The 17,299-nt window shown below is 36.7% G+C and overlaps 1 protein-coding gene across 1 annotated transcript in view; it reads right to left on the reverse strand.

Annotated features, from left to right (window-relative positions):
- The window catches only part of LOC103770851 (dedicator of cytokinesis protein 9-like), a gene marked incomplete at both ends in the record, with an annotated part of 40,304 nt that extends 23,783 nt beyond the window's left edge, over positions 1 to 16,521 (reverse strand). Inside the window, 10 exons of the mRNA XM_008938132.1 lie at positions 512 to 559; positions 2,591 to 2,657; positions 4,129 to 4,243; positions 7,287 to 7,420; positions 8,124 to 8,244; positions 8,560 to 8,676; positions 9,464 to 9,642; positions 14,866 to 14,977; positions 15,598 to 15,681; positions 16,375 to 16,521. Of these exons, the coding sequence (XP_008936380.1) occupies positions 512 to 559; positions 2,591 to 2,657; positions 4,129 to 4,243; positions 7,287 to 7,420; positions 8,124 to 8,244; positions 8,560 to 8,676; positions 9,464 to 9,642; positions 14,866 to 14,977; positions 15,598 to 15,681; positions 16,375 to 16,521 (1,124 nt within the window). The remainder of the gene's footprint in view (positions 1 to 511; positions 560 to 2,590; positions 2,658 to 4,128; positions 4,244 to 7,286; positions 7,421 to 8,123; positions 8,245 to 8,559; positions 8,677 to 9,463; positions 9,643 to 14,865; positions 14,978 to 15,597; positions 15,682 to 16,374) is intronic.
- Between the last annotated feature and the right edge of the window lie 778 nt (positions 16,522 to 17,299).

Genomic DNA, 17,299 nt, shown 5'->3' on the forward strand with positions numbered 1-17,299 from the left:
TTAAGTACATGTGTCTGACTCCCAGTGATTTTCTCCTAAACAGCCTTCAATGGGAACATAGAGGTATCCAATGGTACTTCAGACTTCAAACTGAAAAACAGCAGCACTGGAATATTCACTACTCACCTTTCAGCAAAAACATATACATAACCTTTCTAAAACATTTCAATAGATACGGTTTTCTGGCCAAGTGAATAAATAAATCATAGAATTTCTTCCCCAAAGACACTATTTCAAGGAAAAAATTGCTGTAAAAGATAGCATTTAAGGGGTGGATTTTAAAGTAACTGATAATAAACACAACACACACATCATTCTTAAACAGACACCAGACTTTCAGACAGGACACAGATTTGTTAAATACAGTAACCAGTTACTTCAAGCTGTTATGCATCATTTCACAATAACTCTTCTACTCATGTAATTTATTTCTCACAGATTCAAGGCATACTGTACACACTATTATTCTTGGTGGACAACAAGACAGCAAAATTTAAATTCCACACAGTACCTGGCTATGTATCGTTTTCCCATGTACTGGAACTGATGTAAGCATACCCTGCAGAGAACACGTCAGTCAGAGAAGCAACACTCAAAACAAGTTCTTCAAGATTTATGTACATTGGAATTACTGGACTAGTATTTTTGTTTAACTTCAAACTCTTATGTCATAAATTTTTATTTCTCCCGCCCTTAAAATTTCCCTCCCACTCCCCAAGCCCAGCAAAGGTAAACATGGCTCTTCATAGATCAGTCACAAATGGTTATTGTTCTGGGCACATTCAGATTAAAAGCAAAAGGCACAAAAGGCTTCCTCCAGAGCACACCTATCTCAACATTTTGAATCAAAACAATAACAGTGACAAAGCAGAAGGGCCAAATGGTGAGAAACCAAAACACTTTAAAAACCTGTAAACAGTGAGTTCAAGTGCTTTATCTTGTATAGATTTTTAACATTTATAGACAAGAAGTGCTTAGCCTCAACTATCTCAGCCCAAATTTCATTATGTGAAAAAGGCCCACAGTTACAGTTATTTACAAATGAACAGGACAAGTAACGTGAAGGGCAGAAGCAAAGCAGCGGACATTACATATTTACACATATTTTACAAAATGTGTGTAAGGGTTCAAAATAAGTCAAATAAATTTTACTTTCTCCCCCCCTTGGCCTAAACTCTCTTGGCTCTCTCTTCCATGTGCCAGCTGTGAATAAGGAAGGAGACTGGCAAATAGTTTCTGCAGCTCAGCTCCATTTTGTACTCAGACCCTAAGCAGGTTAGCTGTCTCCAGACTGCAGTCAGAATGGTGTTTGCTTCCCCAAAACTTGTCACTCCATTTTCAAACTAACTCTCCTTCCTGACACCTTCTTGTCTGTCTTAGATTGTGTTTTTCACAAAAAAGTTCTCTGCATAGTGACTACCTACCTACCAAACCCACTGTCTTACTGAGGTAATGAGAAATGACTGTAATGACCTGTATTAACAAAAATCATCATCAAAACAAGTGTTGTTTGTATTGGCAAAATACTCCTAGAATTAGAGGTGGTGTACTTTTATGACCCTTGTTGCTCCTCTAGTTTAAGGAGCTGTGATATCATCTACTGCCCTAAGAAGATGGAAATTTCATTTGGCTACTGTGATGGAAATCCTCTTTGATAATCAGTCCTTAGCAATTTGGGATTACGGATTTGATCACAAACCAACCCCACCCAGTCCTCAAATAAGAAGTACAAAACACCAAATACTGTTCACCACGGATTCTGTACAGTTTTCAACTCAGGCTTCAGAAAGCCTGCTGAGTAGGCTCATTTACTTGTTCAGTTTTGTCTCTGGTACAACAAATGCTATGCCAGATGTACTCAAATGATCTATCAAAGCACTATATACAATATATTCCTACAGCAGACCTTGAGTGGCACATTCCATAAAACAGTTAATGACTGGTATTACATCGATTGAGCCTCTACTTACAGAGACAAAGGTAAGCAGGCCAGTGAAACAAGCAAAGTGAGCAGAAGGGCTTCCATGGTGCACCACTTCAAGCAAACAGCACCTCCTTCACTTTGTATTAATCTATCAGCCAGTTCTCATGAAAACACACACCAAGCACAAGTAGGGATGGAGAGTAGCCATCAGTAACAAATACTGGATTTATCCTAGATCTTTTCCCTTATGAAAGGGAAAAACTAGGAAGATGGTTCATATCCTTTTGTTTCTGAAGTGATGCAATTTAATAAATTTTGATATGCAACCATATAACTTCAGCAGTTCACACTACTAGATGCATTTTAATGCAGGCAGGTAACAACACAGTTGGTTTCTTTTCCATGAGCATAGCAAGATTCTGAGAAATGTTTGCTCTTTAAGAACCTCCTGAGATCACTTCTGTGTAGCCTAATTCCAGAAACTGTCATGGAATTGAGTAGACATGCAGTTGCACACATTAAGTTAAGGAGTTCTAAACAGACCAAAATGGCATTCCTTTTTCAACCAAACAATTAAAAATGCATACAGACACTTACATTCACATCCATGTTTCTAGCAGCATAGCAAAATATACGATTTTATGACAAGCTCAACAAAAATCTTACTCTGTAATTGTGAAAAAGTCCATGAGTTCAGATTTTGTAGCCTTGTTCCAATATGTAAACAATGCATCTAGAAAAAAGAAAAATATTAAAAACAAGACAGAGGCAGCAAACACACAAATTTTAAGGAGACAAGTTAACCTTAGTTCTTAGTTTTCAGATAATGATGATTCAGAGAATGACTTGGAGGGTACAGATAACTATTACTTTCCTTGAAGCTGGTTATACAAAGGCACATATCAATTCCCTCAATTAATTTCTACAATATGCTGTTAATTATTCCATAATATTCCCAAACAATCTCATATTTTAAGTAATAAAAATTCAGTCAGTAGTGTTCTAAAAATATGAGACTTCAGAAAAACTTTGGGCTTTATTCTATAATCTGCTTCATTATAGATTGGTCTCAATATTTTTTAATCAAAATTTATGACTTCTTTTTAATTTACAATGCTTTATTATGGATCGTTTTTCAGTACAGGTATCAGATTTTCTTTATTTGCACAGACTTCAAAAATGGCTGTATATTTTTTATAAAGCTTGTAGTTACACAGCCAAGACCTGGTCTCTTTTACCAAACATGTTCAAAATTAACTAACAAAATCAGAATTATTACAGAGATTTGTTGCAAAGTTTATTTTATACTTGTTCTTTTCCAGGAGAATTGAGACCAAATATCCACACTGTGCTTACATAAATTTTAACTCGAATTTCCTAGAAATTCTGACTAATTTTTACAAATTTCAAAGTGTAAAATAGTGGAAAAGATATTTTTGAATTTTATTATTCTTTGTAATTAAGTTACATAAAATAATATCAATGCAATTACATGAAATTTGAATGGTGTGATTGGGTAATGAATACTTATTAACCTTTCAATTCTCATTCTTGAATAAGTGGTGTAATAAATTAGAGTTAAAATACTAGATAAACTTGATTTTAAACTTTGATTAGCATTGAAAGATGCACAGAAAATAAATCAACTCTTTTTGATATGTTTAGCAGAAACTGAAAAATTCAGCATTTTTACCAAAAGGCCCTCTTTTTAAAATATTGATCAAAGATAGGGATGTTTCTGAGTTGTAGGATAGTTAAAAAATAAGATTTGCCATTCATGCAGTATTTCTGTACCTCCACAACCTTCTCCAGGATAACATGACTCTTTCAAAAATTCAGTGGATCACCTCACAAACGCCCCAGGAGAATGAAGAAGAACCAATATCCCCATTTCAGAAATGGAAACATACACAGTGACCAAACCATTTGTTTCCCTGTCACACAGGAAGCACCTGAGAAACTGTTCCCTTCAGGGACTCTTCTGCTGAACAAGGAACTACTCCCCAGTTCTTTTCTCTAAATTGGACTGTGCAACCACACACAAATACTCACTTTCTTACTAAGCCCTTTAGTTAGCCTCACACTTTGAAGGAATAATGAATATTTAATGCTTACAAGGTTTCAGTCAGAGTTCAATTTCATCTATCACACATCTGTTAACTGCAGCACAACATGATAGATGAAAAATAGGTGGAATTACCTACCTTCTGACATACTTCTTAAAATATGAAGGAAACACATGAGCAGACTTTTGATCTCTGCTTGGTCAAGTTTGTCATATCGAACCACAGAACTTCCTGAAGTGCTGCCCTGTTGGTTCTGCAAGAAAAGAGGTATATTTTGGCTGAAGATTTCTTAAACTGAGAAGTTTTAAATTCCTTATTAAATCCTGCAACAGAAGAAGGATCTCAGAACAGAGACAAATGCTTAGAGACTGATTGCTAAAACACACACTACACACACAAAGTACACCAAATTAAGCCTCTTTACCTTTGGTTATTTTTACTTCCTTCTTTGTACGATTTTTTTTTTCCTCCCCAGAGGGAGAAATAAGGAAAAATTACCTAACAGTGATTATTAATTGTTAATTATACATAGATAACTAGGTTGTAAAAATCAGGCATGACTCTGAAATACTTTAAAAAGAATTGCTACTGTAAGGCAATACATTTATGCTCCTTTGCTTTTGAAGGGACTTTATGCTGAACTGTAGGCAGGCTTGCCTCTACAAAATTCTTTCCATCTAAAGATGTAAGAACCTCAAGGATAACATACATGAATGGCAATAATATGCATTTTGGAAGATTATAAACCTATAACTAATCTTTCAAAGCTTATAAACCTATAACTGATCTTTCAAAGTGCGTACTACCAAAAAAAAGGAAAAAATAAAATATTAAGAATAAATAAACTGAACTTTAGGCAAAAACTTATCTGTAAAAGAATTATTTCCACACAACCAACTGTTACAGAACCCTTAGTGTGAGGCTTTTACAGAAATAGCTTATAAATGTTTGTTTAAAGGATAAATTATGTCTTGTTTACTGCCTAATTATCACTTCCAATATGAGGCCACTTATACAAATGGAAAACAAAGCAGGCATTTAGTAAGTTTTCTGTTAGGTCAACAGTCTGGTAAAATTCAACTGTGCAAGTCTGATTTCTACAAGAAAGTCAGATCATCTTGTCTCTATGACCTTCTTCTAAGGACAGAGACCAGCGCTGGAAGAAATCCTTCATATCAAAATTGGAAGAAAATTAGAAGAAAAACAGACTCAAGTAACAAAAGCACTTGGTTTCACAAACAAAGCAACAAGTGCGCCAGTATCTCAAGGGTGGGGCAACCCTTGCAGGAACACTCCTCACTGCAAGCAGGAGATGTACTAATCCATGAGGGAACATGTCACAGCATACCTATCAATTGAGAGATGAGTTCTTTAACACACTCCTGTCCTAAACTGCCATTGCAGTCCTAGAATTGCTGTCCTAAAACCATCTGTGTAAATGTGTCAGATACTAGCCATTGAAGGGATGTGCAGTGAAACTGGATGTGAAACTGCAGGTAATACTAGCCAGAAGTTATTGTAGTTTAGGAGAAAATGGATACCTGTAGAAGCCTGATTATTGCAGATTTTAATGACTTCACCAACTGTTTATTCTTTGAAATACCTCTGGTGAACAAGGATTTGCTGTTATGCAGCTTTATAGCTACTCAAATAGAGCAGGCAACTAACAGATGGCAGAAGACAAACTGAATTTGAATTTCCTAAACTTTCAGATACTGTCCAGAGCACAAGATATTTCCTCTAAAGTGGCAGAACATGTACGTGGATAAAACTAGGACTACAGCCACTCACAAGTTTAATTTAAAATCATGCCAATAACCTATAAAGTATGCACATATTCAAATAGAAACTGATATACTTCCAGCCAATTCTGATTTCACAAGTGTAGCTCTACAGGTTATTCTGAAAGAAAATTAGAACAAAACCATGGCTCTTCAGTAATGATATCAAGCAATGACCAAGGAACTTGAAGATAACATGCACTGAACAACTGGTCTGCTAGAAAGAAAGTTTGGAAAGCAACGAATAAGAAGCCAGGATTAAGTATTATTCCAGGAAAATATTAACAGCATGCAAAACATAAATCCTGTATTACCTAGATTGGTGGACCAGAGCAGAATTTTCAAAGGATGTTTATTCCTTTGAAAACCCTTTTACTTGGTAAAATCACTACACATTAATATTCAACAACATGACAGCTAAGTAATAGATGACAGCATTGCCATTTAGCAACAGTGTATGCACAAGATATTTATTTGTTCAACGTCAAAGAGAATTTTTTAGTTCTTAAAGACCCTAAGACTCAAATTCTGTTGATACTTAAGCTGATCGGATTTTTATGCTTAAATCACATACATGAACTATTCCAGGTTTGGCACTTAAAGGCATTTTACATGGTTATATTGTACATACTGGGCTTGAGAGTCAACTGTTGCAAAGAAGTGGCAAAACTACTGGTCACACACTTCACTCAGAAGCTTAACTAGACCAAGCACAAAACTCAAATACTTCTTGTAACTGAAGAGAGAAAGCAGCATGCAAAATATTCTCTGGCAAAGCTGGAATTGTCAGAAGTGAAAAATCCATAGAAACACGGTTTTTCTTTGCAGGGTGAGAATTTTCTTCTTCTTCTCCATTACGGTGCATAGCATGAGCAGAGTGCCTTCTGAGAAGCTTCTCTCTCTGCCACACGAAGGCATGTCAGAGTCAAGGGGAAAAAGTTAACACGTTGTGACTTGCACAACAAGATCTAAGAAAATTAAATGTGATCAGTATCAACACAAGCTCTAGGAAGACATAACTGAATATTCATAGCTACTGCAGCCAGAGCTCCTAATCTGTAACAGCTTTAAGGTGAAACGATGCAGAAAAGTCAAACTAATATAAAAGAATTCACCTAGAGAAAGCACAGCAACTGTTTTATAACGCTTTCAAAATGCTACATATATTATGTCTAGAACAGGAAGGTCTCCACAGAATCAATGAAGCTGTCCTAACCAGAATTCAGTTCTCTCAGATGAAATTCGATACACTTCATCTAGTGCCTTTCCATAGCAAAGGAAAACAATAACTGCTTACGTTTCAACATTGAAAATCTGTTTGTATTTTCTACAAAACCGCTTAATAAATACAATGCAAAAAGAGATCACGTGATAATTATTTTACAACAGAAAAACTTACATAAAATACCACTCTACAGTTATTCCCAAAGGAGAACGGAGAACTTAACTCCCAGGAGTTTTAAGATTAAATTTTAGGAATACACTTTGAATTTTTTTTTTTTTTTTAGTTTGTACCTTGTCAAGAGAATTGCTCTTGTCACTGTGTCTTTCTGGGAGACTGTTTCCCGAGTCTGTACTTATAAGAGAGCCTCTTGAGTCAGCGTTCCTCACGCTGTTAATGTTGGGAGTCGAAGTGGTGTACGGGGAAGCTAAAAAAACCCAAACCAACATAAGAATCTCAAACAATACATACACTGAAAAAAGTCACTTCAGAGTTTAGACAGACTTCTGAAACCATCATATATGTATATATTTTTTAAGAAGGCAAATCATTAATTCCTTTTAGGTACTTTTAATGAAGACAAATGTGTTCTACAGTTTCAAAGCATGTATGCATGTACATACACACACAGACTTATGTACAACTACATGCATAAGAAACACCCAGCAATACATACGTACTTATACAAAGAAACATGTACATTAAAAAACCTCCCCTTTCCCACTTTTCATGTCTTTTTTTGTTGACTAGTGACACAAGTAATTACAGCAGACAACGATGAATAGAAAAACACATGAAGGTGGCAAACAGGAGGATGCCCTAAGGTGTGCAGAAGCAGGACTCCACATAGAGGTGGTCTCTAACATGTACAAAATCGAAACCAGCTTTAGTTTCAAACAGAAAAGCAAAAAAAAAAAAAAATCCCTAAAGAAAGATTTCATGTACAGACTGTGAATTCTGACCCACGCTATACAGCACATTGCATTCAGGTTCTGCTAATGAAAGTAGCAGGAACATTCAAGTATATATGCAGAAAGCAACCTAAGTTGGACACAGACCAATTATTTCTGGAAACAAATGAAAAAGGAAAATGGCTCCATTAAAAAATATTTCATTTTTTAAATGCTTACCAATGCCAGAGATAACACCAAATAGATCTTTAGGCAGATTATTATCCAACGTGTTTCCAGATTTTTGTGGTGTTACTAGCTGACTTGCAGTCGGCAGATGAAATGCATCATCCTTTGCACTCTGCATGGAAAAGAGAAGCAAATGTACTTACTGTTTTACAACATTATGGCCTTGGTGAATGTGACATCCTTTATCTTCTAGTGCAGTATTTGTTATATTTATTAATTTCTTAAAAATTAATTTCAATTAAATATGCCTAAATGCATGGAATGAGATGTTAACTAAGCTTTTAAGTTCAGAAGAAGCAAGAAGAACAAACTCACAGAATTCTGAAGGTTATGAAATTTTGCCAGAAGTACACAGTGTTTCATATACAGGTTACCAACAAATTGCAATAAAAAGAAATCAAAATACCAAAAAGAGATGATGACTCACATTGCTGGAAGGGTTAACAGGAAATGGAGACACATCTTTAACATTGATTCGCTGAACATTTTCTATGAGCAGTCCAAAGAGTGGCAAATACATTGTGGCTATTCTTGCTTGATGGACCTATAGTTTAACAGTTCATTAAAAAATTACAGACTTAAATTTTAATCATCAGTTTTTTTAAGCTATTCACTCCTGAATTACAAAAAATAGAGCATTTAATAAATATTTGCTAAGCCAGAGCCCACACTGATAAATTCACAAATTGCAAAAGCAGTGATCACAATTGTACTTCATTGTAATTTACAGAAGACCAGTAAATTTTATTTATTCTTTTGATATAATGCAGAAAAATCCCTAAATGAATGTGATAATAGCTAAGACTAACCAAGTAAATTAATATTATGTTAGCTTGATAAATTAATTATATCTTCCATTAAAATTTTATGGCTTATCCACAGCTGAATTGATGTTAAAGTTAAGAAAATTTAAAATCACTCAAAATTTACTACCATGACTGACTTGTAGCTTTCTTATACTCGTTTTATGAATAACAGAAGATGGAAGGGCAGCTGCCAAATGCTAAGAGCTAATGTTTAATGAAAATAAGAGCTTTAAAAACGTTCATAAAAATCTGATTACTTTAAGAACAGCAGCTAGATTACACTGTGATAAAACGTAATCAACACATGTGATTATGTTAAAAGGTGATTTGTGCTTTCATTTGGTAGAAATACCAGATTTGCAGATAGATTTTTATACCATTTTCATACATATTTTCATCACAGTCTAAACAGAAATAGCATTGCTGTAAATTAACAAGCTTTTTTATGAAAGGAAAAAAAAATTTCTGCATGTGTGCACACTTAATCTTTATTACTTTGTCCTACTAAGACAGCAATACACTTACCCTGGAAGCATATCTATCATCAAGTGTATGCTTTATCATCAGATTCTTGAGCACGCTAATCGCAATGTGCCGCACGTCCCTGAGCTCCTGCAGAGCACTGCCCACCTCCCTCAGGAGCAGCCCCACCAAGAAGTGGTTTTTACAGAACTCATCAGTTAAAGAATAGTCCAGGTGAAGATCTGGAAGTGAAGTACAAGTTCTGTGTAAGCAATGGTAATTTAAAAATCAATTTATCAATTAACTTCAGGCTGAATGAAGATGCTTCCAACATTATTGACAAATTCATATATATTCCTATATTAAAAATATAGTAATTCATCTATCCCTAGCCCCGTCCACTGCATAATGATGCATTTATTAAACAGCCAATGATGATGCACACTTAAGCAAGAGAATCTGGAAAAACCTAAATACATTATGGAAAAAAAGTTAAATACTGTCCAATATTTGAAAGTGTTTCTATGAAATTTACCTGGACCAGGATCTTATAGCTTCAAATTAAAATTTTAAATCCATATTCAGGCACTATAAATACACAGAGCACGCAGGCTGTGCACATTCTGTCTTTCAGGAATTTAGTTGTGTGGAAGAAGCAGAATTTCATTTTTAGACTGTGGCTCTGTCCCAGGTTAGTAAACCTGAAGGACTCCAAGCAAAACATGGATTTAGAAGGTTCAGATTTCTGTAGTGCAGCTTTAAGCTACTTCTTCACTATCTTACATATGTATCTGTTATGAATATAAGACATAAGGCCTGCTAACACCTGTGTTCTTGGTTAATTGAAATTGTCTAACAAAATGGTCCCAAAAACTTGCAGTATGTAGTAAAAACGTAATGAAGAGACTGCATCTGCAGCATGTGCCTACATTAAGCAATTTCTTCTCAATGTATCAGAACACAAAAGGACACAATTTTTAAACGAGATTAATTAAATTAGACCTGCATTGTAATACAGTAGGCAAGCCTTCTGCTACCATTAAACAATATTGTATTTTTCAAAAAAATTAATAGATTCCTCTTGGCCTAGAATATATAATGAGGTTCAACAAGAATAAGTGCAGAGACCTGCCCCTAGGAAGGAGTAATAAAATACACCAGAACACGTTTGGAGATCTGCTGGAGAGCAGCCCTGTGGAGAGAGACCCCGGAGTCCTGGTGGACAAGCTGTTCATGGGACAGCAGTGTGCCCTTGCGGCCGTGAAGGCCAATAGTCTCCTGGGGTGCATTAAGAAAAGTGTGTCCAGAACAAGAGAGGTCCTGCTCCCCCTCTACTCTGTCCTGGGGAGACCTCACCTGGAGTATTGTGTCCAGTTCTGGGCTCCCCATTTCAAGAGGGACAGAGATCTACTCAAGAGTCCAGCGAAGGGCTACGAGGATGACGGGGGGACTAGAACCCCTGCCATATGAGGAGAGGCTGAGAGACCTGGGGGTTTTTAGTCTGGAGAAAAGAAGACTAAGGGGTGATCTAATTAACATGTATAAATACATAAGGGCTGGGTGTCAAGACAAAAGGGGCAACCTGTTTTCACTTTACCCTGCGATAGGATGAGGGGCCAATGGATACAACATGGAGCACAGGAAGTTCCACCTCAACATGAGGAAGAACTTTACTGTAAGGGTTCCAGAGCACTGGAACAGGCTCCCCAGGGAGGTTGTGGAGTCTCCTTCCTTGGAGACAAAATTTTAAGACCTGTCTGGATGCGTTCCTGTGTGACCTGCCCTGGACTAGATAGTCCTGCTCTGGCAGGGGGATTGGACTCAATGACCTTCAGAGGTCCCTTCCAACCCCTAACATTCTGTGATTCACATATATTAATATTCATTCAGTGGTAACTGGAATAGAGATGGAATTAAAGAATACTTTTATTTGAACATTTGTCATTAAACCTCTGCAACACAGTTTTATTTCATAAAGTATTTCTAGAAGTAACTGTCAATCAGTCTGTACTAAGCCAAATATAGATAGATATTATATAGGATCATAGAATGTTTTCAGTTGGGAGGAACCTTTAAAGGTCATTTCGTCCAACTCCCAACACATACACACATGCAAAAACCCTGTACACCTGGCACAGCAAAGTCAAATTGATCCCCTTTAGAAGTATTTTTTCTATAATAAAATAATCCAGTCCATTTATGTACTGAATGTGACAAATTAAGAGAAACTCTAGCTTGAAGATCTTATTTATGAGAATGTATATACACTTAAAATTTCAGTGGAGGTGTTCAAGAGTTTCTCATGTTTACTGCCATTGCTCAAGACAGTCACCAAAAAACAGATGCTTATCTCAAAGAACTTTCATTTTTCAAAATTATCCCAGTAAGGGAATCCATTAAGTCAGAAAGAAACATAGGTAAGACAGCACAGACATTCTACAGGCCTTCTAACTCACTTGAGAGTCAACCACATCACTCGAGATCATTTCTGCTTAAGACAAAACAGACCAGAAACACTTCTGATAAAGGTCTTCTTTCTTGGTTGAACTTATAGTTTAACAGGAAGCAGCATTTTACACTGTTCTTTATTGTGTAATCAAAAACATTATTTTCTCTTGTTTTGCTCTTTTCTTGGGATCCCTAAAGTAACAACTCATAGTCTCTTTTCTATGGACATATTTATGCAATGTTATTTTCCAAGACATTCCCTAAGGTTGAGAAAACTACTTACACAAATAAGCTTTCCAGCTCTTAGTCTGAAATCTTGTTCTACCATATTGATGAAAGCATGAATTAGTTATACTCAACTTCATCATACCAGCAGAGTCTGTTAAAGAAATACCCTAATCTACAAAAACATATATGTTAGACAGGTTTACTTTGCTTGTAAAAACACCTTCCTCAGCTCTGCTTACTGATGTCTGCTATAGTTCAATGCCTGGAAGAAATTAATAAAGTCTCCACAGCCACAAATGCAGTAGCTAACATACTTCTTATTTTGGCACAAGGCTAGATGGGCCAGGAGCCCAGCTAGGCTAAAAAGGGCATTCATAACTGAAATCCAGTGAAAACAAAAAACCAAATGACCATGAGTAGATACAAACACTGATCAAGTATGCAGCGTCAGTGCCAAGAAAGCCAAAGCTCAGCTGCAGATGAAACTGGTAATGAACATCAATGGCAACACGAAGAGTTTCCACCACTACATTAGCATTAGAAGTCTGAATAAGGAAAACATGGGATACCTGTGGCACTGGTGAGGCCACACTTCAAATACTGGGTTAACTTCTGGGCTCCTCAATAAAATAAAGACATTGAGCTGCTGGAGCATGTCCAAAGAAAGGCAACTAAGCTGGTGAAGGGTCTAGAGTACAAATCCTAAAAGGAGTGGCTGAGGGAACTGGGGTTGTTTAGCCTGTAGACAAGGAAGCTCAGGGGAAACCTTACTGCTCTCTACAAATACCTGAAAAGAGGCTGTAGCCAGGTGGAGGCCTGTCTGTTCTCACATGTAGCAAGCGATAGAACAAGAGGAAATGGCCTCAGTTTGCACCAGGGGAAATTTAATATTGGGAAAAACCTCTGCACAGAAAGGTTTGTTGAGCACTCGAACAGGCTGCTCAGACAAGTGGTGGAGCCACCATCCCTGAAGTTATTTAAAAGATGTTTAGACGTGGTGCTGAAGGACATGGTTTAGTGGTGATGTGGCAGCACTGGGTCAACAGTTTGACTTGATGATCTTGAAGGTCTCTTCCAACCAGAACAATTCTATGAGTCTATAAATGAGAGCTGTCATTTAGAGACAGCGGGCTTGGACAAGGCTGAAGTACTCCATACCTTTGTATTCCATCCTTTACTGCCATGGTTCCTAGTCCTTAAGATCTTGTATAGAGACTGGCTTCAAGAAAGAAAATTATCAACAGTGGATGAGGATCAGGTCAGGGATCTCCCGAGAGACCTCCAATCAGGCAAATCCACACCACCAGATGAGATGCTGAGAGAATTAGCTGATATCACTGTAAGACCACTTACTATCACCTTTGGTTAAGCTATGGTGATCAGAGGTCTCCTGTAACTCAGACCTTCCGATGACTGAAGGCAGGCACTACACACATCTTTGAAGAAGGGCAAAAATAATTCAGGGAACTAGAGGCCTCACTTTAGTCCCTGGAAAAGCCATGGAGCAAGTCCTCTTAGAAACCGTTGTTCAGCAAGTGAAGGAGAAGAGTGTGACTGGAAATGGCCAGGTAGATTTACCCAGGGTAAACCATACTTGCCTAACCTGTCTCCTACAACAAACAAAGTAGATCTGTGGATAATGGGAGAACAGCTGATGTCCACATGGCCACTGTATCCAAACTGGGATGTTACACTCTAGATGAATAGACACCTAAATGTACAAAAGAACTAGGTGTATCCTTGGGCTCAAAGGCTGGTGGTTAACGGATTGTACTCTACATGGAGACTAGCTAAAAGAAGAGTTTCCCCTGTGCCTATCCTCCTTAATACTACTTCATCAATGACCTGAAAGAGGAGATGGAGTGCACTCTCATCAGTTTTGTGGATGAGGTACAGTCCATATGCTCAAGGACATGGCTGCACCTCAGAACAATCTAGATTCTAGAGGAATGGGTCGACAGAAGTATCAATTAAATTCTGCACCTGGGATGGACGAACTTCCTGGAACAGTACCAGCTGTAGAATGATTACCTTGGGAGCAGCTCTGTTGAAAAACATCTAGAGTACAAACCAGGTGGACATTAGCTTCCACAGGAGTTAGCATGGCATCCAGGCAACAAGGCTAACAGCATACTGGGCTGTACCAACAGGATCATAGCCAGTATATCAAGGGATGTGTTTATTCATCTTTAGTTGGCATTTGTTAAACATATCTCTAGTACCATGTGTAGTATTTGGGTCTTCTAGTACAAGAAGGATCTTGAGTGAGTTCAGCAAAGCACCACCAAGGGCAGTTAGAAGGCTGGAGCACATGCTCTATCAGGAGAAATTGAAGGAATTGAGCTCCTTTCATCTGGAGAAGGGAAGGCCTGAGGTGACCTAAGCACACTGGACTACAGACCTACTGGAATCCCTTTTAACCTGAAATGCTGTTTGAAAAAAAGTTAAAAGCAGACCAAGCCTCATAGTGCACACCTACCCACAGGAGTGTCACAGGCTTCCGCAGCTAGTGAATTAAACGCTAACTCATTTTAAAAAAGCAAACTTAATAATCACAGCAGCAAAGGAAGGCAGAGTCAAGGATGTCGCTTAACATGTCTTTCAATGACTGGACACTCTGTGACCTAAATTATTCCCTTACGCTTAAATGGAGTACAACTTTAGGGTTCCATTTAACAATTTTGAGACTTCCAAGATCTCATAGACCTGAAGTGCCACAGTCTACACACCTAATAATAAAAAAGGTGACATTAGAGAAATGCATCATTCACTTCCTTGAAAGAATTTACCTTGGTATCTCTGAACTCTGCCTTTTCCAAATGGCATTGGTAGATTCAAAGGTATGTAGTGCTCGTGATTACAGACTACACGGAGAAATTCGAATTTGAATTCAAAAAGAGTCTGCAAAAGTAAATTTAAAGTACAAATTAAACAACTGATGTAGTGACATGAGTAACACATTAAAGCCAACTTTCCAACACAAAAGGGGTGACTCCTCTCAGTCTTGCAGTATGAGGGACATAGACCTGTCAAAGTTCCATATATCAGTATAAAATAATTCCTGTATAATTCATACTTGACAACCATATATATTTACTGTTCCCACTGTCCAAAATTATTTAAGTTTACAAGCATATTATGTGTTGATGCAAGAAGAGTCTGGAAACACAGAAGAAATTCTTTGGACATCTGGTACATGCTTTCAACACTACAGTAAATGAACACAAACTTGCCAAATATTAGCCCTTCCAACTTTTGCCTTTCTCACATTCATACTTAAAAATTCTGCTTAGACTCGTCCCCACACCAGCCCCCCCCAACTTTTGCAACACACACACTTTAGTGTGGTAAAATTGCACCTGAAGGTTGGAATCAAAAGGTGAAAAAGTGTTTTGATGGGAAAAAAAAGTGCTCTAAGCACAGTCCAGCAACTTGTAATGTCTGAAGACTTAATTGCAGGACTCTATCCATGTGCATCAAGAAGAAGCAACTCCTAAAAATAGTTTAAAAACACTGAGTACCTTTGGATCTCCTGGGGCAAAGCAGCTGATGTAGTTATTGATCTGCTTGAAAACAAAGCCTCTGTCCATGAAAGTAAAACACCTCTGGGGAAAACAAACAAAAAAAAAAACAAGGAAGAATTGATTTAGTATTGTCTCACTGCTCAGTAATATTTCTGTATTAAGTAAGTTTATTTCCCAAACACATTATTAATATTTCAGTTTGAATATAAAACCCAATAAAACAAGTAAACCAAGTATATGTATACATATATGAATACCAAATTTTCCCTTAGAGTGCAGATTGTAAGCAAATAAAAAGCAGTTTGAAGAGAACTCTGTCTTGACAGAAATGAAAATGACATGCCACTAGCAACTTTATCTACTATTTTATGTCCCACCCATTTCATTCCCTACTAGATCTTACTGGCTGAAAAAAGAAAGACACTGAAAGTCTGTCTACATAAAATGCACACAAATAAAACACTACTCAATGTATGAAGCTTTTGTAAGATTAGAAGGTAACAGATTATATTTATAAAGAAAAAAAAGACAAATCAAAACACATTTTGGATAAAATATAAATTAATTTAAAAAAAAGCAAAACTTTGAACACATCTTGATTACAGGAGATGCATATTACATCTCAATGCATTTTAACTTGGACATATAATTATATTTTAAAAGCATTATGCATATTCAGTTTTATATGAGTTGGCTTTAAGATTCTTTAAAATCCATGAAGAAGCAGTATTATTTAAAAAGTAATCACAGAGCCCAAGTCTCTTGTGCACCTACTTTTATAAAGGCAGCAAGGCTATGGTTTGCATTTTTTGAAGCCTCGGGATTGTCTCTGTACTTCTGAGTGATGTGTGGCATTAGCATATTAACAACTGTTTCAACTGCATGATGAAAGGAAGCAGAAAACCTCTGGTTTCGTAACAGCTAGAAACAAATTCAGACACAATATTTAATATGGTTTATAACACAAATATATCAGAAAATTTACTTTAGACAAGATACAGATAACCTGACAGGAAGAGAGGAGACAAAGTTTTCTAAATTTTCTCATTTGTTATCTTAAGTAGAATTTTCTTTAAATTCAAGATTTTTCTGAACTTTCTAGACTAAGGGAGGAAAAAGGCATTTGGTTAAAAGAAACTATTAAAACATGCATTAACATCTGTTATTAAAATCCAAGCAAGGCAGTCTGATGATAACAACACATGTATAAAAGTTTATATGTGTAATGCTTTCATATTTTTTGTACCACAAAAAGCTAAGCTTAGAATAAACAGGAATCCTTTAATTTTATCTCCCTTTCAAAGCAGGCACCAGATGGTTCACACATAGTAACTGCATTATCAGACTCATTTCTGTCTTGAAGAAAAACTCATTTTTTGCTGTTCTGCAACTATCTTTTCAGTAATTCAACCTTTTGCCATTATGGAAATTCTCATCCACGCTTCTTTCTTTCTCTTGCTCATCAGCAGTTTCAAATCTCAGTTCTTCCAGGCTTCAGAATCTTATTATTCTGACACGTATTGGTCAGTAAGTTCCCTTCAGCTTTTTGGCACTGCAGAGCCTCATTTCTCTGCATTTTACAATCTTTTAATAAAGATTCTATCTTTTGTCTGAAGGAACTTAATGACAGGTGGTAAGAAACTAAAGAAGTTGACAGTTGAGAAAACTGTTTCAACTTTACAGTTATTATATCTTTTAT

This window comes from Merops nubicus, unplaced genomic scaffold, assembly GCF_000691845.1.
Source record: "Merops nubicus isolate BGI_N331 unplaced genomic scaffold, ASM69184v1 scaffold26010, whole genome shotgun sequence".
Classification (NCBI taxonomy): Eukaryota; Metazoa; Chordata; class Aves; order Coraciiformes; family Meropidae; genus Merops; species Merops nubicus.